This window comes from Natator depressus, chromosome 10 (assembly GCF_965152275.1).
Source record: "Natator depressus isolate rNatDep1 chromosome 10, rNatDep2.hap1, whole genome shotgun sequence".
Classification (NCBI taxonomy): Eukaryota; Metazoa; Chordata; order Testudines; family Cheloniidae; genus Natator; species Natator depressus.
In genome coordinates this window covers 38,668,668-38,695,348 of record NC_134243.1, presented here as the reverse complement: position 1 = coordinate 38,695,348, position 26,681 = coordinate 38,668,668, and the positions used below count along the sequence as shown (strand labels likewise).

At 48.4% G+C, this 26,681-nt stretch overlaps 1 protein-coding gene across 3 annotated transcripts in view; it reads right to left on the bottom strand.

Annotated features, from left to right (window-relative positions):
- The window catches only part of FBXL16 (F-box and leucine rich repeat protein 16), a 90,429-nt gene that overhangs the window by 7,969 nt on the left and 55,779 nt on the right, over positions 1-26,681 (bottom strand). For 2 of the 3 annotated variants that reach the window (XM_074965843.1, XM_074965845.1), the window contains exon 4: positions 15,250-15,334. In XM_074965843.1, coding sequence (XP_074821944.1) covers positions 15,250-15,334 — 85 coding nt within the window. Of the gene's footprint in view, positions 1-1,347; positions 11,870-14,572; positions 14,637-15,249; positions 15,335-26,681 lie in introns of those variants that run through there. The other variant, XM_074965844.1, reaches the window with a different exon arrangement.

Genomic DNA, 26,681 nt, shown 5'->3' with positions numbered 1-26,681 from the left:
GGGTTACTAAGAGTAGGCATTCCCAGGCTTGGCCTGATGCCTGTTGGGGGGTCCCCCAGCTAGGGTTTCTAAAGGTAGGGTCTCAGGGCTAGGGTTACTAAGGATAGGGCATCCCTGGCTCGATTTAGGGTTAATAAGGGTAGGGGTTCCCAGGTTAGGATTAGGCCTGTGGCCAGTAGGGCTTCTCAAAGAAGGGTTAGGATTACAAAGGGGAATCCACCTATAACTGTGATCACTGGGGTGGCCAAACTGCGGCTTGTGAGCCGCATGCGGCCCTTTTACAGTGAAAGTGCAGCTAATGGAGCCCCTCATGCCTCTCCCCCGATTCTCTGCCTACCAGACTGGGTGAGGGGGGAGCTTAGGGTTTCTGCCCTGTGGTGGGGTTTCAGCACTGCAGGGAGTGCCTGCAAGGGCTTGGGGCTTCAGCCCCGTGGGACATGCCTGTGGGGTCTCAGAGCTTCAGCCCTGTAGGGCATGCCTGCCAAGACTTGGGGTGTCAGCCCCGGCAGGCGCTTCCTGTGGGGCTGAAGCCCTGATCCCTGGCAGGTGCGCCTGGCTCTCGAACTTTTGAAGATTATTATATGTGGCTTGGAGGGTCAGTAGGTTTGACCATCCCTGGTCTAATTCTTACTATGTTTGTATAGCACCTAGCAGAATGGGGCCCTGATCTCAATTGGGACCCCTCTGTGGAAACAAGGGTTAAATGCTTTGACATAGGCCCCTCAGTTATGTCAAGACACAGCACAGTCAAGCTAACTCTGAAGTCTCATAATGCGAGACTTGGGAAAGCAGACTCTGTGTCTGTAGCGGGTGGGAAACAACGCAGAGTCAGTGTGACCTAACCTTGAAGATAAAGACGTTGTGAGAAAAGAAGTGAGACAGAAGTGAGAAAATAATGGATTGGGCAGGACATAATATAAATAAATTGCAGATGTTTTTAATTAATGCATTCCATAAAAGAGTATAAATGTTGGTGGCTTATTGTTTGTACTTTGGAGAAACTGAGGCAGAGATGCTCTCTGTCAGCTGTATTTCTTCCCTGGCAATTGCCTGAAATAAAGCTGTCTTGGATTTTGTTGCATTCCAACCTGAGAGTGAGGATTTATTTTCTTCCACACCTCCATATGAATAATATTTTGGAATAGGGCATTTGACTTTGCTGGATAATACTTTCTTATGTTGTACATTTGACTATGAAAGATAGTTCAAAGATTTATATTAAAAATTATGCCAGAGACAGGAATATTAACCAAGCCTTGTATTTTTTAAAATTTTTAATATATATTTTTATAAACAAGTCACGTGATAAAATAGCACAAGAAACACATACCAAATATAAGATTATATCTTCAGAATATACAGAAGAATGAGGTCGTATGTACAGTAAGAAAATGTTTTTCAGATTTTTTTCTCTCCCCATCTATTTTCGTTCTATAGTAATTTGAAATATCACAATGTCAGAAGCTTCAGTAATACTTTGGCCCAGTGGACACCTAATTGGGGTGCTAAAGAGCTTGAATCAGAACCAAGCCAGTGACAGAACCCTGTAAGGATTGGGATCATCTGTGTCAGCCAGTTTAGGAACATTGGGACAGATCCTCAGCTGGTGTAAATCTGCATAGCTCCATTGCCAATTTACATCAGCCCATCAATGTTTCCTCCCCTGATTCTTTTAAATATTATATTTTAAACTCATTGTTCCAATTAGAAATTAGTTGCTTTTCTCTTGAATTCCCTCATTGCCTCAGCACTGCGTTCAGGCTCATAAGAAAGCCTTGGTTCTTTTATGATTGGCGTCAAACACATTCTCTGACCTCACAGGTTTTTGAAAAAGTCACCCAACTAAAACATCATAGCTGCTTTGCCTGGGTGAGTAACATCTCTTTGGAAAGTTCAGAATTAAAAAAAAAAACTGGAAAGGGTCATACTGTTGGGAATAATCTTGGGACGCCTCTCCAGCTCATAACCTGATATAAATCAGTAAGACCATGATGCCATGCCAGTTTACACCAGTTAGGGATCTTGTCACATAACGTGTATAACATAATACATATAATGTATTTCTGTAAATTATTTAAAAATCAAAAGTACTTTCTACTGCAGAATGCTTCCTGGTTTTTGCGTCTCATACTGCTTGGACAATCCAATTGAACTCGTTTCCCTTTCTGTTTAAAGTCAGTTTCATTCTCTGGTTCTCCTGCCTTAGTACAATGCTCTTGTGTTGAGTCTTTCAACACTGCAGGAGACAGTTTAAATCCCAAGCTGCCCCCCCCTTGGTGCACCCCTGCAATTGGTTTCTTGTGCTCCCCTTAGTGCACAGACTCTGCTAGGTGCTGACACTGGTCCTAGTCACTCCAAAGAAGGCAAAGAGGGGTAAGGGGGGGCGTGTTATTATGCCCGCTCCTACTGCACTACTGACTACATTGTGCCACAACAGTTGTGCTTCCCAGAACTCTGGTAGGCATTGTGCCTGATTAAGACCCAATGCTTCTGGCAGCTCCTGCACTGTAGGTGTACCACCGCATAACTCCGAGTCAGAGGTTGCCCTAAATGCACAGTGTAGCCCATATAGTTTTATAATTATCCTCTCCCCTCTTTTTTAAAATAAAATGTAATAGCTTCTCACACCCTTTAGAAGCAAGCCACTCTCATTGTGCTCAGTGCCTCATATAACAGAGCTCCTGTGTATCAGCTGTACCATGACTGCAAAGAAAGGCTTTTCACTTTGCGAATCTGCATCTCTGTGCCCTTCCAAGGTTGCCCTCCCTGCAGAATACTAACTTCTTGTGTGACACTCCCAGTCTAGAGGCCTAGCCACCGGTAAAGTTCGCTTGATTGTAAAATCACAGTGGAAGCAGCAACCATACTGTTTGCTTCACTCCGATGCTGGGCTGCCACACAAGGTCACTTTGTCAGCTCCTTAGCCACCAGCAGGAGGGTAAAGAAGTGCCACATTTTAAAATCTGACATTTTATTTTCCATCTCAGCTGAAGTTCCCCAGGATAAGTTTTAAGGGCAGTAAAATGGATCACCTTCTTGGAGGCACTATGAAATGAGTATGGAAAGGAGAGAAGCATAGAGTCAGGCGAATAAATATAGTTACTAAACAGAATGATCATAAGGGTTAGAGGTGGAAAAGACTTAGTAGTTGATCCAGCCCATCCCCTAACACAGGATAGCAGGGGAAGACTGGCTGACATCCATACTATAGAAGTTCCAAGATCCTGTCCTGATTCTGCTCCACAACGTAAGGAAGGTCCTGTCACACTCAGGTCCAAGAGCCAACCTAATGAGCTCTCCTTTCCCTTAGAAGAAAAAATGCACCATTTCCTTCTGAAGACACTCGCTGCTTGCTGGCTTCTCCAACATGCCCAAGCCTTCCTCACAACCCCCTCCCACTGTTGAGAACTCCAGTGAGCAGATGGAAAACTCTGGACAACCTGATGCATCAGATTTATGGGCAGGACTAGCTTTTGGGTATAAGTGGTGGGAGAGTCCCATTCTCAGAGTTTCATTCAAAACCCCTGTGCATGAGGCTATCTTCTACCTGGTCCCTGTAGCAGTATCACTCCTGAAATGATACATAAAAACCATCTGCAATGGCAGATTGGTGCCATGGAATCTACGCCACAATAGCCTCTTGACCATGTTATAACATGGTTTGGTCTTGCCTGCACAGATGGGACCAAAGCATGGTATCATCATGTTACAGCTCTGTATAGATCAGAGGCCAAATTCAGACACTGATGTCAATGGTGTTGCACTAGGGATGAATCTGGTACATAATGTGATTAAAAGCAAATGAGCTTGTGAGATTAGCACAAAGTTGCTGCACTGATCAATTTCTACATCACTTTGCCAGATGGATAGGCCCTTCATTTGGCTCTTAGTCCTCAACCATGACCTCATGCTCAGCCATCTCCAGTAAAACTCGAGCTCCAGGAGAATGGCACTAACGCAGAGGGGAAGCATACAGGGTCCTACACAAATATGAGGCTTAATCATAGCAATACAGAGAAGCAATTGCTAGCTCAGTCCCCAAAAGGAACCAGCCTGATCCACCAAAGTGCCAACTGCCCTCAACTGCAATTGAAGACAACAGCTCCACTCAAACAACTACAAGATTTTAAGGATCGGGGACCCAGCCCACACCAAAATATATTTCAGTAAGACCACATGGCCAAATTAAGCATTGTAAGAGCTCGTGGTGGAAAGACAGCTAATGATAAACTAATCTGGGAAAGGGCTGGAGAAAATTATAGCAATACTATTTATAACAACTTACAAACCCAGAGAAGAACAGCCAACTCTCAAACTGATGGTCTTCTGGGTCAGGAAGGGATTTACCCTTGCCCACCTTCACAGGCACCATTGCACAGTTAGCCAGGCACATTATGGAGTCCCCTTCTTTGAACCATCAGGTTTTAGTTGCTGTCAGATGCAGAATATTGGACTTGGAGCAATGGTCTGACTGAGTATGGCAAATCCTGGGTTCAGATAATTGCAACCTCCTTGAAGATGGAGTGTCATCCAGTGGGTAGAGTACTGGATACAGATTAAGGAGACCTGGGTTCTATTCTCTGCTACTGATCTGCTTTGTGTCCTAGGGCAAGTTACTTCACCACTCTGTGCCTCAGTTTCTCCTTTGTCTGCCTTGTCTGTTTAGATTATAAACTCTTTGGGGGAGGGATTGTCTGTTACAATATACAGCATCTAGCATGTTGGGGCAATAGCAGTAATAATCCTTGTGGCAGGGATTGGGTTGTCACCTTTGTCCTGTGCCTGCTCACTTACGGTGAATAAGGTAACACATAAAGCTCTCTACTAACATTGAAGATAATGGGAGTCACAGGGGCTCAACACCTGACAGGATCAACTCCATAATAACGCTTAACCTGTCTTCTCTTGCCTATCCTTCGGCCAACAGATCTCAATTTACATGTGCAAAATTTACCAGCGGGGGCTGGGACAAAGTTTAAGCAAGAAGGGAAAAAACAATGGATTGTAAAGTGCAGGCCTCTGGGCTGCTCCAGTTTACCAATCAGTATCTGAACTCAGAAGGGAAGAGAGTTAAATATAGATCATGGTGGATGACGCCATAAGTGTCCCAGGGCAGACAAGTCTGTCTGAAGAGAACCTGAGGAGCAGGAAATAGTTCAAAGGGCAGGGAACTCCTTTAGACATCTCCATGGACAAGTAAACTCTGAAGGTGACCTCTGGATTCCTGCTTGATCAAGTACACAGAAGCAGTCAGAGCTCAGTGTGGGAGGCTGGCTGCATCAACCTGTGTGATCTGATGGCTTATTAACTGAGATGCCAGGTACTGTTGACATCCCTGTCCTAGCAGTAGCAGCTTAGTAGGGAAAATGTAATTGGGGTGGAGTTGGGGGGATGCAGAGATTCACATGATCCATAGTTGCACAGTGAGTTCAATCTGCAGGTGGCTGCAGGGGCAGCTCTAGAAATATTGGCACCTAAGCAAGAGAAGGCTTTAATACCCTCCCTAAAGTCTTCCTGCTCCCTTCCTCCCTCCCGCCGATCCAGCTCTGCAGCTCACCTTTCTCCAGTGCAGTCTCTCTTTTCTTGCAGAAAGAACGAGGAGTACTTGTGGCACCTTAGAGACTAAAAAATTTATTTGAGCATAAGCCTATCTTCCTACTGTATTTTCCATTGCATGTATCTGATGAAGTGGGCTTTAGCCGACAAAAGCTTATGCTCAAATAAATTTGTTAGTCTCTAAGGTGTCACCAGTACTCCTCGTTCTTTCTGCTGATACAGACTAACACGGCTACCACTCTGAAACCTCTCTTTTCTTGCTCATTCATCTGCACTAGGCCCTCTTTGTTTCCAAACATGCCTCAGGACCCTCTGCACTTGGCTGCAGTGTTATTTCTGAGGAGGATCAGGGCTTCCAGGCCCCGTGTAAGAAGCAGAACCCCGTGTAAGAACCCATCACCATACAACTGAGCAGAAGTAGCTCTAGGAATTCCTCAGTTAGAGAAGACCATCATGAGAAACCAGCCTCTTGGGGTGATCCCTGAGGTTCCAGGCCTAGCCCAGCAGCACCTTAGACCTGCTTACCCTATGTCCACAGCTGCTCCTCTTCAGAGGCCTTGGGAGTGGGTATCCCAGCATGTGGGCTGGCATAGCTGTTAGTCCCTGTGGATTTCCTGGGAACGGTCAGAGTTTTCCAGTGTCTCCACTGGGAAGACTGAAAATGTCAAATGAACAAAGCTCCAGCTGTCCAACCAGTGGTTTTGGCAAGTTGAGCAAAGGACCTGCCTATAGTGCAATTAGCAACCAAAGCTACAGCTTAGCCAAGTTAGTGGCTCCCCTGTCATGCCCCTCATACACCCAGAAATCATGCAGTAACTGAGAGGGCGGAGGGAGGGAAGGAGAGGCCAATGGAGCAGGAAGTTGCAAAATAGCCTAAAGATCGATCACTTAAAGCTAACAAATCTTTATGGCAATGAAAGTTTGTAATAAAAAAGTGATTACTAAATCAGTTCATTCTTGTCCACTAAGAAAGCTGTGTCCATACATATTTATTAGAAACTATTAAACCAGTTCATTACTGAGCAGCTGAGCTGTAGTCCAAGCTGTTGTGGTCATCTCCCCTCCTCTGTGGTGCAAGTTGTGCAGTTGCACTAGGGCCCAAAAGGTTATGTGGCCACAACTAACCCAGGGAAAGGGGGTAGCCCCTCCGGCCAGAACAACCCTAGATTCCAGGTGGGAACAGACAGCAAGGGTGTGTGGAGAAGGCATGAGGGAACTGCAGCATGGGGGATGGAGATGGGTAACACACTGTCCCAACTCTCCATGCTGCACAAGGTAAAAGCATCAGCTGTTTTGCATAGGGCTGGAAAGTTGGGGGGACCTGGGGATGGGGAACTAGAGGGGCTAGGTAGGAACTGGGTGGAGCTAGGGGGCTGGATTGGAACTGTTAAAAGGAGGGGGTGTCAGAATGGAGCTTGGGGGGTCTAATTCAGAGCTGGGGGACAGAGTGGGGTTGGAACAGAGCTGGAGGGGACCAAGAGAGGAGCTGGGGTGGCTTGTCGGGGCCTGAAACAAGGTGGGGGTGGATCAGGGAAGTGGGGGGCAGCAGGGAAGCTAAAAGGGCCTGGAGGAATCATTGGATAAGAGCTGGAGGAACTGAGGGCTGGACTGAAGGAGGATGGAGGAAGAGCTGGGGGGGGGGAGGCTGGATCAGCATGGAGGGGAATGAGGGGGACCGTGGAGGGATCTGGGGGCCTGTAGAGGGCCATGAGGGAGCTGGGGAGTCTGAGGGCTGGATGGGGGTTAAGGGAGAGCTAGGCAGGACCTGGGAGGTTGGATGGTAGGGATTGAGGCTATGGGGAAGATGGAAGGGGCAGATTTCAGAATTGGGAAAGGGGCCTCTAACCTTTTTTTGGCACCAGCAGAGAGTCTCCTGGCTTTGTTCAGCACATGAGAAAGCCCAGTGGTCTGGGATCCAGACCGCCCTGCCTGCTGCAGTGTCTGGTACCAGATGCATGTTGGGAGTGGCAGTGGATGTCATAGAGACAGCATAGAGTCCAGGGGCACTAATCCCAGCTAGTAATAAAGACTCCATGACAAGCCCTTCCAGTTATACCCCTGGCTTCACCTAATCAGCAGCTGTTACCTACTGCCCTACGCTGAAACCAGGGTGCCTATTAACTGCTAGACTGTAAGGGCCTTAGGGCAGGAACCAAGTCTAGTTTGCAAAGCGCCATGTCCATTTATGGTGCAATACAAGAGCTTCTAACAGCAACAGGGCAGATTGCTGCTGAGCAATGCAAGGCACTCCTTCCCTTCTTAGGCTGTGTGTGCTGCCTCCTACAGAGCTCCTGGCCCTGCCTGCTCGAGAAGAAGAGACTGAGATTAGGACTGAAAGTGTCTAACCACGGAAATCTTCAAACAACTGCTGTGGTCAGCACCCTTCCCTTCAGGCCATTCCTGGCTGAGGTCAGGGATGAAGCAGTGTAGAAAGTGCTGATGATGTTGGGAGGACTTGTGAGAAGAGACACAGAGCGGTCACTGCCTGGACTCTTTCTGCTGGTGTCTGGGAGATGGCTTTAGATGCTGGAATAGCTACACTGGCATTAGGTCCTGGGGCTGCTTCTCCTGCATTGCAGACTCCATTTTTCCACACCACAGGAGATGGATTTGCTCTGGCTTTTGATTACAATGGGACAGGAGACTGTCAAGGCACCCAGGAACTGTGAGTCAGCCACAGGGTATGAATGAGTGACCCTCCTGACACCACCCCTACAGAATCCCAATCTCTTCATCACACGTTCCCGCATCCATCCCTAGAAAACAACATGCTCCTCTCTCCAGCCCAGGAGCTCCACCCAGCTGGCTGCATTGCCATCAACTTCCTTTCTGGAGGAGAGGGGAGGCCCAGATGGTGACTGAAGAGGGAGGGGGGGCATCCCTCCAAAGCAGTAAATTCAGTCTGTTGGGGGACATGCATGGGATGAGATATATGCAAGTACATGAAGCTGGGAGCGGGCTTCCTCCAACCTCACTGCAAGCAGTAAATGGAGCAGAAATGCACCAGCACTAGAATGAGCAGTGATGGGAAGAGAGCCTGGCTCCCCACAAGCTGTTGGCTTTCCCTGGCCCTCACTTCCCCGCAAACAAAACCAAAACAAAAGAGATTTCATCCCCAGAAGACTAAAGAGCCCAGCTGATGAGAGCTGGTTTGGGCTGCGGACAGTACAGCTCAGCTGGTCTTTCCTCTCTCAGACCCCCCCTGCCCCTCCTGGACTGGGACCTGAGTGCAGCACAGGGGACATTCTCCAAGCACCCAGGTGCTGCTCAGGCACTGGGGCCCTAGCCACCTCCTGATGCATCAGGGGTAGGGGACCCTGCTGGCAGCTTCTGACGGTGGGTAGGCCACAGGAAGATGTAAAGGGCTCCTTTGAGCCAGGGCCCAGCAGCAGGTCAAAGTGGTAGCTGCCTGAAAGCAGCATGGGAAAGCCTCCCCCTTGGAGCCACAAGTGGTCTGGAGGGCAGGGTAGCAAGAAGGGAAAAGCCAGTATCTAGGGTGACCACCCTGTCCTGAATTGAGCAGGACAGCCCAGAAATGCAGAGTTCAAGACCCGGTACTGGGCTGAATGATTCTGGGACATTTGTCCTGGATTCCCAGCAGTGCTGCTCTGCCCCTGCCTGAGGTTCAGGGGGCAGTGCCAGCCTCTTCCCAGGGGCTGAGATGGGCCTTAGCCCCACACCACCGTGAGGTCCCGCTCCTGCTCCTCCTCTCCCCCCCGCCCTCCGAGGCTCTGCTGCTGGCCAGACTGGGCAGTAGTTAGAGCCATCCAGGGAGTCTGGGCTGCTGTGGATTCCTCTACCTGCCCTGAACTGCATGCCCCAAGGAGGTGGGGACACAGGTCCAGGGCTCCCCACAGCAGCCCAGGTTCCCTGGGTGGCTCTTACTACTGCCTGGCTCTGGCTTCTGGCCTGCCCAGGGGGTGGGGCCTCAGGGGGAAGAGGAGGAGGAGGGGCTGGGGCCACTGAAGGGGGCGGGACCCCTGCACGTGTTCCATTGTTGCATTTTGAAAAGGTGGTCACCTTCGTACAGTAGTCTCAAAACTTTTTTGATTGCACCACTCCTTACTTGGTCCAGGGCCCCCGGGGGGTGGGTGAGTGAGGCAGGACAGGGGAGGGGGAGCCATGTTCCGGGGGTGGAGGTAAGTGGGGCAGGATGGGACAGTGGGAGCCATGCTCCAGGGGTGGGGAATGAGTGGAGCAGGACAGAGGCGAGAGAGCCATGCTCTAGGGGTGGGGGTAAGTGGGGCAGGATGGGGCAGGGAGAGCTCTGCTCTGGAGGTGAGAAATGAGTGGAGCAGGACAGGGGTGTGGGAGCCATGCTCCGGGGTGGAGGGGTGAGTGGAGCAGGACGGGGAAGCCTCCAGTACCTCTCTTGGCTGGAGCGGGTGCTGAGTGCTCCTCCAGGCTCCAGCAGCAGCTGCTACTCTTCCTGCCTCCACAGCCCCCCACCCCCCAGTGGCAGAGGCTGGTTACTGTGAATAACCTGGTAACCCTAAACTGGAGCTGGGGGCTGCAACTGGGGCTGGGGCCTGGGCGGGGCTGGAGATGAGCTGGGGACAGAGCAAAGGGCCCCCTGGAAGTTCCTCCGCACCCCCCTGGGGAGTGCACCCCACAGTTTAGGGCCCACTGCCTTAGTAGGATCTCAGGCTGGTCTGATTGATGTGCTGCCAGCCTTCCCTCTGTCCTAGAACTGAGCTGGCCTCGAGGTGAGCCTGGGGAAAAATGCTGCCAGGCATAAGGCATGCTGCCACAAATCAAGCCCAGTAGGACGCCATAGCTTTCTCACCCCTTCTCGAGCCTGCAGCTCTAGAAGGGAGATAGTTGAAGGAGGCTCAGGCTGGTGGAGGAGGGGGAGCTGCTTTAGGCTCCTAGCTCCCACAGTTAAACCTGTACTCCAATAAATGTATGTGGATTGGATACAAAGCCACACCAGCTTGAACACTGGAAGAGAACTGGAGCTGGGCAGAGGGCTGCCCCATAGACCCTCCCAGCCCCTGCGCATTCCAGAACCTACCTTACCACAAGACTGAAGCAAGCTAGCATGCGAAGGCTGCAGGCTGTTCTGAGAAGAACATCTTATTAACAAAATGAAAACAGCAGTAAGCGACCGTCTACCCCAGATCATGTGACCTTGGGGCTATTGGGTTTTCAGAGGATTGGGTGGGGAGTTGGGTTTGTTTGTTTCTCAGGAAACTTGCTCACGGATCCATGTTTTCAATGAAGACAAGACGATCATGGGCAGCATATCAGCTCCATCTTCGGGAGCAGAAGGCACCCAGCCTGCCAAAAGCCTCAGAATGGGCCCTGTGCTTCTCTTTCACAGCCTTGGTCGGTTTATTTTTTAAAATGTCTCAAGCGTGGCAGACCCTGCAGTGTCCCGCTGAAGTAATTAAGAGACAGAGCAAACACATGGCATCAGGAATTTCATCCTTTCTCCTTCGAGTCTCTCTGTCCCTCAAGATTCTCCTCTTTTCTTCTAAGCTTTCTGGCTCAGCTCCTGCCAACATATGCCATGATGGAAACACTGGGTTTGACCATCCAGAACCCAGAATGGGGAGGGGCTCCAATCAGACCCCTCCCCCAGACTCACCGCCAAGACCCCCAGAACTGTGGGGGGTCTCAGAAGGAACTTCTAACTGCTGTGACATGAGACATTGGGCAGAAACCACATCGGATCCAGCACTGAGTGGGACACCATGCAGGACATGAAACCGTGCCAACCCGCCCCAACTCTCCAATCATGGTCATTCATTTGCTTTGTTTTGTTTGCTCATTTTTTGTTGGTTTTTTGTTTGGCTGTGTTTTTTAACTTTTTTTTTTCAGGACAGACCATTACAAAGAAGATGAGTGATGATGGAGGCGTGGAAAATTTACAAACTTTGCAGAGAGATTCTTGCAGGAGGTTTCGTCTTATGGAACAGATGGGTGCCCATCTCTACGGAGACCGCAAATACCCCTCTCTCTAGGTGTCCTCATCCAATGCGTTGATGTGATTAACTAACTCTTGATTGCTGTACACATGGTGGGTGGTTTAAATCAACACGATCGTTAGCATCTCTCCCAAAACATAAAATTAAAACAAAATGATAACTCTGGTTGGTTGACCAGTGTTGGGTTGGGATTGAAGGAGACAGCTCCAAAGGTTGGCCAGTCCTTGGGGCTGCTTATTCGATTACCATGCAGTGCGGCAGGTGCTGGGAGAAATACTTGAACAGCTCCGGGGTGGCACCAGGACAGTTGGTCAGCTCCAGCTCCTCCAGGTCTTGAAGTTGAACAAGGCCTGAGAGCCCAGTGGTGGTCAGCAGGGGGCAGCCTGAAACCAGAAGGTGGAAATGCCCAATGAGCAAGAAGCTATGATGTACGGTAGACATGGAAGAACTTAGCCACCCCTCTGCTTTGTGGGGTGTGGGTTGGATTGCTATCAGTCAAGCCCATCTCAAAATACCAGCTGCAAAAGGGAGAGTAATGCCATCAGGCTCCATCACTTGTCCCCTGCATGTCAGCCCTGTTAGGATCATCTGGGTGTATACCACTAAATCAATTTCCTACCATCACAGGAGCTTAGGGCAATGGTGAACCTCAGTCCTTCCTATTCTCTGACTTGGCACACAATAGTTCAGTCTCCTGAGGGCTCCAATGATTTGATCTAATGCTGGTTGCTGAGATTGGTGTGCAGGTGCTAGAGGGTGTTGGTGGCCTGTGAAAGACTGGAGGGTGGGACAAGATGATCTGGGGGTCCCTTCTGGCCTTAAACTCTAGGGGTACATCTACACTGTAAAACCCCCTCACGGCAGTGAGTCTCAGAGCTCAGGTCAATGGACTCGGACTCGTGCTACACAGCTAAAAATAGCAGTGTGGACATTTGGGCTTGGGATGGAGCCTGGGCTTCAAGACCCTCCACCCTCACTGGGTTTCAGACCCTCCAGCCTGAGCCCAAACATCTATACAGCTATTTCGAGCCCCACAGTGCAAGCAGTCTTTTTTTACAGTGTAGACATACCATATGACAGCAGAGATGTCCGTCGGGGGAGACCGCCTGAGTCTCTGGGGCTGGGGAGGGCTGCTGTATCATGCTCTCCCATCTGCAGGTAGCATGACCAATCCACCCAATTAGACCTCCTCAGCAGCACTGCATCCATCCACTATAGGACATAAGGCCAGGATTTGATCTCCTTTATGCTGGCATAACTCTGTGGACATTAATGGAGTCACTCCTGATTTACACCACTGTAAGTAGCGCAGAGACCATTTGTCCCCAAGCCTCATTCAGAAAGCCAGTAAACTTAAAGTGACTAACAGGAAACCTTTTGTGCTATTTTCTTATTCAGTCATCAGGGTTTGAATGATGCTCAAAAGTGCTGCTGCTGTTTTGATTCAGAGGGAAACATGTTTTTCTCTTCGCAGAAACCAGCAGAGGAAGCAGTCAGGTGAGCCATGGAGTAGGAATAGCTCTGCTGAGAGCATAACAATGGCTCCATGATCATACCTCGCAAATGCCCTCTTGACAAAGGCCAGCCCTCTTTTGGACCCAAATCTACCATCATCTCACAACTAAACAAATGATCTGATCTCACAATGGTTATTGTAAGTAATTTATATTAGAAAAGCTGATTCATGAACGTGAGATGCAAGCAATTATTGTTGTTCCAAAGAAACTGACCTGAGGTTGTTCCTAGCTTCCTAGCACGATTATCTCAGTATGAGTCTTTAACTTATGCTGTCCTCCGCATCTGGGTCCTGGGCAGGTTGAGCAGTAGCTCTGTTAGCAGAGCAGAGCAAATGAGGACATAAATTCAGTGAAGGGGCGTGAGTGGCATAAACCATGAACAGATGGGAGGGCAGGTCACTGCAGGGTGGTGTTGACACAAAAAATGTCACATTGCTGTGACGCTCACTGGGGGGGGGGGGGAGAACAAGCTTGCACGAGGGTTAGCACCAGTGGGATGGACTAGGTGACCTCTTGGGGGCCCTGCCAGCCCTACTTTTCTAGTATTCTCCATTGACTTGTAGCCTATGAGAATCTTTAGAATCCATGGGGTCTGCTCTGAGATGCTCATACTCCTGATTGACACCAGTGTCAGAGTGAGAAGAATGAAGCTCAAGCTTCTCCATCAGGCTTTCCTTGGTAATGAAGGAAAGGTCTCGTGATGGAGCAGGGCAAACACAATTAATTCACATTGGTATATCCATTCCAGTCAAACACTTTCAGGCAACTCAGAACTCCTTTGAAGAAACAGGATTCCAATTCAAGCTGCTTGGAAAGGTGGTGGTAAAAGTCATGCCTTGAAGCCTGAGGTGGGTAGCAAGAAATGAAGCCCTCTGGCTCAGTCCCTGCCCTGTGTGGAGCTGTCATGAATTGTAGTGACTGGGAGCTCTGCAGACCCTAGGGTGGAATTTGGCCCTGTGGGTCTGATTTTCAGAAGTGTTGAGCACTTCTTCACTTGATTTCAGTCTGACTGGTGGGTGCTCAGGACTTCTGACAACCAGGCCCCATGAGTTCAGAGAGAACTTGGGAGTGCTGCTGTCCAGAGTGGGAGATGGGCTCTAGCTGGAGTATCCCAGGGAAAGAACAAACAGGACACTAGATAAAGCGAGTGGGTGACAGTAATTGACACAGCCAGTGGGAGACAGCATGGAATGTCCAGGTGAAGGAAATCCTCCAGCTGTCTGGACTGGCTTCCTCCACTGTCTCCTTTCCTCAACAGAGAGAGTAGGAGGACGGGTCTTCTCCTTGTCCCTCTGCTTTTTACAGGGGCTGACCTGCTTCCTGCAATTGCCTGTCACCGGCCAATTTTACCCTCCACAAAGGGTAATTCCAGGCTGGAAGATCATCCTGCCAGCCCACCATTGTGTCATGGCCCAGAAACATTCTCCCATGACATCCTAGCGGTCATTCACAAGGCTGTGACATGGCCAGGATTATCCCTTGTGTCATGGCCCTGTCCCCAAGCTGAGGCTTCCCCTTCTCCAGAAACCAGTCTATCATCTCAAGAATAAACCAGTGTTTGGATCTCACCAGCAAGAGACAACAGACGCAAACTTCTCATGCCCAGGAGATGCTTCAGGCCAAAGTCTTGCACCTAAAATGACAGAATAGGGAGGAAGGCATCCTGGACTGTCAATACAGAACTAGAAGAATGAACTCTACTTTGCTTTTCACAAGCAGCTAAGCACTGTGTACTCACCTCTCGACTGGGATCATTCCCCTTTGACTGATGGGGAAAATTAGGCAGAGAGGTTATATGTCTTGACCAAAGTCAGAGCTGAGATAGACCCCACATGCCCTGACTCCCAGTTCACTGCTCTAATCAATAGACACCAATACTCGCTACTTGCTAACTTACTGAGCATCTACTTGCAGTGAGCCATTTTGCTCTGCATTAAATGCCATGTATTCTACAGGCTCCACATGCATTCCCCGGAGAGGTTTTGGGTAGATTTATCCACACTTGATAATAATAGTGCCCCAGGCAAGTTGCTGTTATCTTCACAATCATGTTACTTATCACTGACACAGCATTTTTCATCCATTGATCTTAAAGCACAGTAGCTGAGGCAGCCATTGCAGAGAGAAAGCAGAGGGGAAGATTTAATAGCGGAACCATGTTCCAGTGGGTTAGTCGCTTCCTACTGGGGAGATGCTTCGAAGGAGATGTAACCCTAGCATTGCATTGTCCTTTTCTGTTCACCTACCTGGCAGCACCAGCGGAGGTACAGGCTCCTAAGGGATGACATGGTGGATAAGTAACTGAGTCCAGTGTCTGTAATCCGCACACACCTGCAGACAGAAGCACAGTGTCACAAGAAAGATGCCAGTAGGGAAGGGAGGCAGAAACCTAACATCTACCCCAAACAATTCATACCTCCCGAACTGGCTCCTCTGTGTTACTAAGCAAGAGGGGTCAGACAAATGGAACAGACACTCCCCACTAGCTTTCAGATGCATAGGCGTCTGGTGGAGAACAGACGTCCTCCCTGTGTTCTGATGCCTAGCTAACAGCAAGGCCTTCAGCCTCAGATATCCTCAGTATCTTGTGCTTCTTCCTCTTCCTTCACCTCCTGCACCTCCTACCCTCTGCTTAAAAGAATTACAGGATTGGGGGAACTGGGGGTCTTAATGAGCCTTTTGCCTCTAGCTCACATCACCTACAATACAGATCGTAGATGACTGTTTGGTGGCCCTGGGTAAAGTGAGTCTCACACAGAGGTGTCCACATCACAAAAGCTACCACCGCAATTGTCAGCTTCTTTGGCTGTCTCATAAGAGAAGCTTAGATGGGCTGTGCATAGAGCCTGAACTTCATACCCATGTCACAGTGGTGTCGTTGATGTTCTCCTGGTATTATCTGGACCGGTGATCTGCTAGCATGCCAATCCTCGACTCTGGGAGCCAGCCTTACCCTGCTGCGCTGTGACAACTCCCACTCCTGGGCTGTTCACGCACAGCCTCTAGCATGTAAGCTTCTCCCAGCTATGTGAGTGAGCACTTTTGGCCAGCTGCTGCTTGGATTGTGCAACCGAATGACATTAGCCAATATCTCCTGTCCCCAGACACAACCCTAGAAACCTCTGTCTTGCAGTGTCCAGTTATGCCCACTGGACGCTGCAAGCTTATATGAGTTCATCAATTTAACAAAGAAATTGATATGTACCAGGCTTGTTGTCCCAAGGGGAGTCTGACAGGCTTCAAACCAAACACACTGCTTCAGGTAGAATAAACAAAAAGATTAATTAACTACACAGATAGATTTTAAGTGATTATAAATCAAAAAACAACAAGTCGTATTTGGTCAAATGAAATAAAAGCAAAACGCATTCTAAGCTGATCTGAACACTTTCAATGCCCTTACAAACTTAGATGCTTCTCACCACAGGCTGGCTGGTTGCTCTTCAGCCAGGCTCTCCCCTTTGATCAGCGCTTCAGTCGCTTGGTGGTGATGTCTGTAGATGGAGGTGGAAGAGAGAAAGCATGGGAAACTTCTCTCCCTTTTATCATGTTCTTTCTTCCCTCTTGGCTTTGCCCCCTGCCACCACCTTCAGAGTCAGGTGAGCATTACCTCATCGTAGTCCCAAACTGACCAAGGGAAGAGGGGTGACTCACTTTAGAGTCCAACAGATCCTTTGTTGCTGCCTAGGCCAGTGTCCTTTGTTCCTGTGAGGCTGGGCTGGGTTTGTCCCATACATGCCCTGATGAGGTGTGAACTGCCCCTCTGCTCCTGGAGAGTTTTGCCTTGTTTTAAGCCACGAGGACACATTTTCAGCCTCATAACTACATACATGAAATTACAACTTATAAAATTACTATAACAATAATGCTCAGTGCATCATGAGCCTTCCGAAGACACCCGACATCACAAACTTTGCATTGGATACCACACAATCATATTATAAGGATGAACATGGGGATGCAGAGTGTTCCCCCGAGGTACAGAGTGCCACAATGTCTACAGAGCAGTGACCAGGCAGTGTCCAGGGAAGGTTGCACTGATGATGCCCACGCCCTCCCCAATCTGTGGGGAAACAGAGAATTCATTCCCAGGGCTCTCTAATCAGCACTAGGCTCACTAAAAAAAAACACCACTAGTCAATAGCGACCTCAGTACTGGTTGGCTCTCTATGGTCTCCACATAAGGAACTACCTGAATTCTACTTCTCCAATACTGGGGAAAAGCAGGATTCTATGGTGACATATCCACTGGCACTTCAGGGCACACACACTGTGAGACACAGAACAGGAAGAACAGCCATGACTGTAGAGGGAGGGCTAGATCCCCAGGAAGTATAAGAGAGTGTAGCCCTCTGACTTCACTGGTGCTATGCCAGTTTATGCCAACTGAGGATCTGGATTAGAGAGGCTGTTGGAGAGACTCTATGACCCAATTCAGGTCAGACCAGGCAACCTCAGCAGGTGCCTGTTGTTGCAGGATGACTGGTGGCTTTAAGGAGAGATGGGACCCACTATTAGTTAGCTGCTTCTCAGTTTGAGTGGGCGGGACCTATGAAGGGTCAGATAGTAGTTTACGGGACACCTGGGCCTTATAAAAGGACTGAGAGAGATCAGTTTGGGAGCTGAAACCACAGGGAGTAAACAGGAGTCCCCTTGAGCCAGGATCTGAGAATGGTACTCCAAGGGAACCAGCCTATGTGCCTAGTGCTCTCTCCCAGAGCCAGAAAGACTCACAAAGGTAACTCAGAGGGTGTGTTGAAGAGAAGCCCCAATACCCAGAAGAACCTTTTGTTTGTTGGGACTTTTTCATTTAGACTTTTGCTCTCTGGGGAGGGAATAAGTTTGTCTGGGACTTGGCCAGAGAGCTAAGGCATATCCCCAGCACAGACCAGTGCATGGAGAGGTGAGGAGACCTATCTTGGGAGAAGGAAACTGAGGCAGGGAGTGCGGGCAGTGCCACATTCAATATCTGGGGGCATTTTGGAGTAGCCACACCCGATGATACTCTGGCATTCTTTACTTGAATTTTCTTCCACTATACTTACTGGTCAACACACTCTTCTCTGCCCATTGTCACCTGCATCTCCCTTTGGAGATGAGCCCTCCATTCAATAGGAGATCCTTTCTTTCTTTGAGATACTGGCACTGGATGCTTTATACCATCAGGACTGGCCCATTTCCTGGCTTAAGGAAGAAGTCTCCGGGAAGCATCACCATACAAGGGAGTCCTGTGGCTAGTGGGAGGAGGAATCAGGTCAGGTTGGGCCTCCAGAATGGGGCCAATCCTAAACCATCCTGCTTTCACTCCCCGGCAGGGACCTCCTTCCTGCCTCAGAGGCCTGCCCCCTTTTCCCCTATGTTACACAAGAAAGCAGCAGGGGATGGGTGGCTCAGAGAGCAGAGACTGTGAGAGGTAGGGAGCATGGAAGATGTTGCACGTGGAAGAAGAGGCTGGCAGGATAGGTGTGGTGGGAAAGGAGCATGCAGCAAGCTGCCTGCTGGAGGCTTCTGACATGACATAAAAGGGAGAATGGAAGAGCAGGGAGGGAGGAAGGAGACTGCCCAGCACACATAAACTTGCTCCCATCCTTCACCTTAGCAACCTCAAGTCCAGATCCTCAGCTGTTGTAAATCAACAAGGCTCCACTGAACAGTGTTCTGATAGCTTACAGCAGCTGTGGATCTGGACCCGGAGCTCCAAGAATCAATGGGATTGACAACATTATGCAAGGCACCGCATAGTGCTCTCAGCATCATGCACAATCTGTTTAGCAGAGGTGGGCTAGTGGGTGCAGAGCAGATGCAAACCATGCAACCACACGACTCCAAACAAACCCAGGAGGTTCAACAAGTTTGGTTCATTCCCCCTCCTCATCCCACCACTTTTTCATCATGCTCTTTGCATTGGCATGAACTAATGCACAAGAACACCATGAGGAAGGCTCTTTAGATACTTCTGGGCTCAGAGCAAGATAGCTAGTGAAGATAGCTGTGCTCTTTTTGAGTTTCCAGGTCCAGGTCTGCTGGCTCCAGAGGAGGTTCAGAGAAGTGAGGGTTGAGCCTTCACACTTGGAAAAGATGGGGATCAATATGAAAATTGAAAGGTGGATAAGGAATTGGTTAAAAGGGAGACTACAGTGGGTCATACTGAAAGGTGAACTGTCAGACTGGAGGGAGGTTACCAGTGGAGTTCCTCAGGGATCGGTTTTGGGACCAATTTTATTTAATCTTTTTATTACTGACCTTGGCACAAAAAGTGGGAGTATGCTAATAAAGTTTGTGGATGATACAAAGCTGGGAGATATTGCCAATTTAGAGAAGGACTTGGATATCATACAGGAAGATCTAGATGACCTTGTAAACTGGAGTAATAGTAATAGGATGAAATTTAATAGTGAGAAGTGTAAGGTCATGCATTTAGGGATTAATAACAAGAATTTTATTTATAAGCTGGGGACGCATCAATTAGAAGTAATGGAGGAGGAGAAGGACCTTGGAGTATTGGTTGACCACAGGATGACTATGAGCTGCCAATGTGATATGGCCGTGAAAAAAGCTAATGCAGTCTTGGGATGCATCAGGCGAGGTATTTCCAGTAGAGATAAGGAGTTTTTAGTACCGTTATACAAGGCACTGGTGAGACCTCATCTGGAATATTGTGTGAAGTTCTGGTCTCCCATGTTTAAGAAGGATGAATTCAAACCTGAACAGGTACAGAGAAGGGCTACTAGGATGATCCGAGGAATGGAAAACCTGTCTTATGAAAGGAGACTCAAGGAGCTTGGCTTGTTTAGCCTAACCAAAATAAGGTTGAGGGGAGATATGATTGCTCTCTATAAATACATCAGAGGGATAAATACTGGAGAGGGAGAGGAATTATTTAAGCTCAGTACCAATGTGGACACAAGAACAAATGAATATAAGCTGGCCATCGGGAAGTTTAGACTGGAAATTAGACGAAGGTTTCTAACCATCAGAGGAGTGAAGTTCAGGAATAGCCTTCCAAGGGAAGCAGTGGGGGCAAAAGACCTATCTGGCTTCAAGATTAGACTCAATAAGTTTATGGAGGAGATGGTATGATGGGATAACATGATTCTGGCAATTAATTGATCTTTTAACTATTCATGGTAAATAGGCCCAATGGCCTGTGATGGGATGTTAGATGGGGTGGGATCTGAGTTACTACAGAGAATTCTTTCCTGGGTATCTGGCTGGTGAATCTTGCCCACATACTCGGGATTCAGCTGATCGTCATATTTGGGGTCGGGAAGGAATTTTCCTCCAGGGCAGATTGGAAGAGGCCCTGGGTTTTTTTTCCTTCCTCTGTAGCATGGGGCACGGGTCACTTGCTGAAGGATTCTCTGCACCTTGAAGTCTTTAAACCATGATTTGAGGACTTCAATAGCTCGGACATAGGTGAGAGATTTATTGCAGGAGTGGGTGGGTGAGATTCTGTGGCCTGCATTGTGCAGGATGTCAGACTAGATGATCATAATGGTCCCTTATGACCTTAATATCTATGAGTCTATGGGTGGGGTGGGATCCCTCTGAACTGAATTCTAGAGGGTGTAGAGATGAGCCTGAAGAGCAGAGTTCTGATCCAGATTTCCAAAAATTTGGGGGAAGGAGAGCAAGAGCTTGGATCTGGGAATTTGGTTCAGGCCCACCTCCAACCTCAGGGCCAGAAGCAGGATGTATCTTCCCCCAAAGGCTGGAAGGTATAATACCTCACCTTCCCTTCTCGCTCTTTTTCCCACCCCTCTCTCTTTGCCATTTCTCTCCATTTCATACATTGCCCAGGAGGAAATGTTACATTGTGAGAAGAAACCATGTTTGGAGACTTAATGCCAGTTTTAGTTCACAACTTTCCAAATGCTTTTCCATGTGCCACCCTCACCCTCTGGTGGGGACTGAGGAGTATCCATGACCAAAACACACCAGTGACATTTCCTTATGGTTAGGGCCCTACCAAATTCACGGTCCACTTTGGTCAATTTCACAGTCATAGGATTTTAAAAATTGTAAATTTCATTATTTCAGCTATTTAAATCTGAAATTTCATGGTGTTCTAATTCTAGGGATCCTGAACCAAAAAGGAATTGTGTGTGTGTGTGTGTGCGGGGGGTGTCACAAGGTTACTGTAGGGAGTAGGGGTACTGCTACGCTTCTGCGCTGCTGCTGGAGGTGCTTCCTTCAGAGCTGGGTGGCTGGAGAGTGGTGGCTGCTGGCAGGGAGCCCAGCTCTGAAGGCAGAGCCACCACCAGCAGCAGCGCAGAAGTAAGGATGGCCTGGTATGGCACTGCCACCCGTACTTGTGTGCTGCTGCTGGTGGGGCACTGCCTTTAGAGCTGGGTGTCTGGCCAATAGTCGCCGCTTTCCAGCCGCGCAGCTCTGAAGGCAGCATAGAAGTAAGGGTGGCAAGGACCCCCAATTAGAGAAATGCTGGTCTCCCCTGTGAAATCTGTATAGTATAGGGTTAAGCAGGGGTTCTCAAACTGGGGGTCGGGACCCCTCAGTGGGTCACGAGGTTATTACATGGGGGAGTCGCAAGTTATCAGCCTCCACCCCAAATCCCGCTTTGCCTCCAGCATTTATAATGGTGTTAAATATATAAAAAAGTAGTTTTAATTTATAAGGGGAGGGGTTGCACTCAAAGGCTTGCTGTGTGAAAGGGGTCACCAGTACAAAAGTTTGAGAACCACTGGGGTAAAGGCACACCAGATTTCATGGGGGGAAACCAGTTTTCACAGTCTGTGATGCATTTTTCACAGTCATGAATTTCATAGCGCCCTGCTCAGGGTGGGAAGGGACACAGTAGCATTTCTGACCACAGCTGTGTGACGTTCTGTACCTCAGGGGAACACCCAGCACCCACATGTTCATCTTTATAATATGATTGTGTGGCATCTAATGCAAAGTTTGTCATGTTGGGTGTCTTCAGAAGGCTCATGATGTACTGAGCATTGTTACAGTAATGTTATAGGTTATAATCTCACGTATATAGTTATGAGGCTGAAAATGTGTCCTCATGGCTTAAAGCAAGCCCAGGCAAAAACTCTCCATGAGCAGAGGGGCAGTTCACACCTCATCGGGGCATGTATGGGACAAACTCAGCCCAGCCTCACAGGAACAAAGGACACTGGCTTAGGCAACAACAAAGGATCTGTTGGACTCTTGAGTGAGTTACCCCCTTTCCTTTGGTCATTTTGGGACTACGATGAGGTAAAGCCAAGAGGGACAAAAGGACATGATAAAAAGGAGAGATGTTTGCCATGCTCCTTCTCTTCCACCTACATCTACAGACACCACACCAAGCGACCGAAGGGCTGATCAAGGTGGGGAGCCTGGCTGAAGAGCAACCAGCCAGCTTGTGAGGACAAGCATCTAAGTTTGTAAGGGCATTGAAAGTGTTAAGATCAGCTTAGAATGCGTTTTGCTTTTATTTCATTTGACCAAATATGACTTGTTATTCTTAGATTTTAAGTGATTATAAATCAATCTTTGTAGTTAATAAATCTGTTTATTCTACCTGAAGCAGTGCGTTTGGTTTGAAGCATGTCAGAGACTCCCCTTGGAATAACAGCCTGGTACATATCAATTTCTTTGTTAAATTAATGAACTCATATAAGCTTGTAGCATCCAGTGGGCATAATTGGACACTGCAAGATGGAGGTTCCTAGGGTTGTGTCTGGGACCGGAGATACTGGCTAGTGTCATTCAGTTGCACAATCCAAGCGGCATCTTACATGCCAGAGGCTGTGCGTGAACAGCCCAGGAGTGGGGGTTCTCACAGCAGAGCAGGGTAAGGCTGGCTCCCAGAGTCGAGGATTGGAGTCACCTAGCAGATCACTGGTCCAGACAACACCAGAGGGAAATGTCACAGTGGCACAGCTAGCAGGGTGTATGTGCAGCTTGTTACTCCAAGTGGAGTTCACACTTTAAGTACTGATATTTTTGATTTTAAGTGAGTCTGAAGTGCAGTGGCTAAGAACAGTCAGGAGGAGGTCACAGTTTTGTTATTTTCTGTTGCTTATTTTAGGAAAGGGAACTAAGAAGAGGACAGCAGGAAAATGTGTGAAAGCAGTGAAGCGATTGCAAAGTTGGAGCTTTTTAGGCTGCAGGTTGTAGAAAAGGAGAGGGAGCACCAGAGATTATTGCAACTGAAAGAACTGGAGATAAAAGAAAAAGAGAGAGTCAGCCAGAGAAGAGGCTGCACACAGAATGGCCATGGAAGAAAAAGAGAGAGAAGGACGAGAAAGAGTAAGAGAGCAAAAACACCAGTTGGACCTGCTAGAGAAGCAGAAACAGAACCCTCCCAATCCCAACGACTCCCATCACTCCAAAAATCCAGAAATGGGAACACTTATGTCCTGCATACTGTGAAGAGGATGATATTGCTGAATGTCTGACAACCTTCAAAAGGATGTGTGTAATACATGAAATCCCTGATGATAAGACAGTTCCTACCCTGATTGCGAAATTAACTGATAAAACTTGAAATGTATTCAATGGAATGCCTATTGAAGATGCTTTAGACTATTGTAAATTTAGATACTGTTTTGCGAAGTTTTCAGATTACCCCTGAAACATATAGAGTTAAATTTGGGAATCTTAAGAGGGATATTGGTATGAGTAATGGGGAATATGTGAACAAAATGAAAGTGGGTGAGGGGCAAAGGTGTTACAAGCTTTGAGGGAATGTTGGATCTTGTTGCTCAAGAGCATTTCCTAAACATATGTGAGGCAGTGTTTATGGGATAAAAATGTAAAGTCTGTGTATGAGTTGGCTTTTTTAGCTGATGTGTTCGAAGAGATTCAGGCATCTATTAAGGGCAGGCCACAGAAAGAGGGGTTTAAAACTGGTGGGAAGAGAGGATCCCATTTTGCCTCTGGGAAGAGAGAAGGGGGTTGGGAGCCTAAACATTCTCTTACCCAAAAACATCCCTCTACTGCTAACCCTCATCCCAAATCTCCTGTAAAAGCAGAAGAGCCAATAAGATGCTATCAGTGTAATTCCACTGATCACCTGAGGAATAAATGCCCCGTTCTAGGAGGGAGCAGGCAACCAATAGCTCATGTTAGTTCTGCTGTCCTCAACAGAAACCCCCCCAAGCTATTGAAACCTATCATGTTGGTTTTGTGAGATTAGCCTCTGCAGAACCAGACCTTGAGCATGTTAAGGTTGTCGAAATTAATGGCAGGGAGTACTTGGGGCAGAAGGATACAGGGGCCCAGATCTCGCTGGTTAAGCAGAGTGTGGTCTAGAGGCCAGTATGCTATCTGGCCAAATGGCAGAGATTGTGGGGGTGGGCGAAAGCAGATTCCTCATACCACTAGCTAAAATCCATGTGGTGTGGGAAGGTTTGGAAAGTGTTTTGACTGTGAGGGTAACAGAACGCCTCCTGTTTGACCTGCTCCTTGGTCATGATTTTTTCCATTTAGCTCAGGTTAAAGTATTTGCCTGCAGCAGGAGGGAGCTTTATGCTGGGACCCCTGAGGGAAAGGGTAAGGTCTCAGGAATTGCTGAGAGAATGGGAGAGAGTCTCCTTGATTCTTCTGCAGCAGGGAGAAGCCACATGCTTCCAGGTGGGACAGTGGTTGAAACCAACTCCTGCACTGCAGCTGGAGGCAACATCACATCAGGAAGGGATGGGGGTGTAATGCCTGCCAGGGAGAGAACTGTCCAGGTTGTAATGCCAGCAGGTCACAGCTGAACCAGAGGCAAAATCAGCTCTAGGGAGCATAGAGGAATGTGTCCCAGAGGAGAGCCCAGAGAAGGGGCAGGGCATGTCAGAAACCACTGAGGTGGGTGAGGATTCCTGTGACTCTGTAACACAGGGAAGTGGGGTGCTTCCGAGTATGGGAGGGGCTGAGACTAGCTCCTTTCCAGCAGAAGGCAACATGCCCTCAGGAGCAGGGGCAGGAGAGGTATTGTCAGTGATTAAGGAAACTGTCCCAGTTGTTAGCTGGCAGAGTTTTGCAGATGAACAAGAGATAGAGCCCTTCCTAGGGTGCACAGAGAAATGTGTCTTAGGAGGGGGCCCAGAGGGGGAAACGGGGGAAGGAATAGTGGGGGTACAGGAATGTCTCCTCACTGGTCACTTGGGACAGGATGCCCAGGACACTAGGAGGATGGCTGAGTCAGCATCTGTGCACCCAGGCACTCAGCCTGTGACTCAGGTTTTGAGAAGGAATGGTGTAACTGACCTCCTGGAGGGGAGCAGTCACACAGCTGACTTCTCAGGGACAGGGAAAGGGGTGCTGGAGGGTACCCCAATCCAGGTCCCCATTTTTCAGGATGCTATTTCTGATAAATTTTTGGAAAGTAACTGTGTCTCTGTAAATCAAGATGCAGCTCCAATGCCTGTGACAGCAGAGGAGTTGGGACCAGGAAATTGCCAGGGTGGTAGTTTGCCAGAATACAAATGACCCAACCGGCAGAGAGGGGGGTGTTTTGTCCCAGGCTGGTGAGACACAGAGAACAGTTATGGGAAAGCTGCTGGGAAAAGGTGCATCTGATCAAAGAGTAAACACACCTTGCCCACAGAGCACAGATCATAGTCCTCTAGGAAAAGGGGTCAGGGAAGGAGTCAGTGCTGGGAAGGGGAAACACAGGGTAACCCCCAAAGGGAAGCTGGATTTTCTGCATATGGACAGTCCTGGGGTTGGGAGACTGCTCCACAAAGGCCCAGCCAATGTGCAGGATCCCCCTGAACACCTATCTTGCCAGACTCTGAGGCACCAAAATTCCAGAAAAAATGATTAAATTAAGAGCCCACACAGATGGGAACACTGGAGGGAAGGAAAAGCCAGTGACTGATTACATGGGAGAGAGTCAAAGGACACCATGGGTAATGAACAAACTACCCTCAAACTACACTATCTGAACAGAGGGCGTGGTGTCATAAAGATACTTGTAAATACCATCTGTAATAAAAATGTTGGTATTAATGTTAAGTTTTGGGATAAGAATTTTGTTACTGATGTTAAATCTTATGTTAATGCTACTTTTCAAATAATACCTGTAAACAGGTTTAAAGCTGATCACAGCAGAGAAACCATAAAAAACCTGGTTTGCTGTGTCTGAATACAGAAACTGAGGCACACCGCCTCATGGCCTTAATGGCTGGATGCCAAAAGAACTATAACACGAACTTTGAGATAGTCAGTGACTAACCCTCTTGCAGTAAACTAAGGGGGAGGGATAGTTCAGTGGTTTGAGCATTGGCCTGCTAAACCCACGGTTGTGAGTTCAATCCTTGAGGGGGCCATTTAGGAATCTGGGGCAAAAATTGGGGATCGGTCCTGCTTTGAACGGGGGTTGGACTAGATGACCTCCTGAGGTCCCTTCCAACCCTGAGATTCTATGATTCTAAGGGGGGAGGTGTGATGTCTGTACCTCGGGGGAACACCCACCACCTCCATGTTCATCCTTATAATATGATTGTGTGGTATCTAATGCAAAGTTTGTCATGTCAGCTGTCTTCGGAAGGCTCATGATGTACTGAGCATTGTTATAGTAATGTTATAGGTTGTAATTTCATGTATGTAGTTATGAGGCTGAAAATGTGTCCTCATGGCTTAAAGCAAGCCTAGGCAAAAACTCTTCAGAAGCAGAGGGGCAGTTCACACCTCATCGGGGCATGTATGGGACAAACCCAGCCCAGCCTCCCAGGAA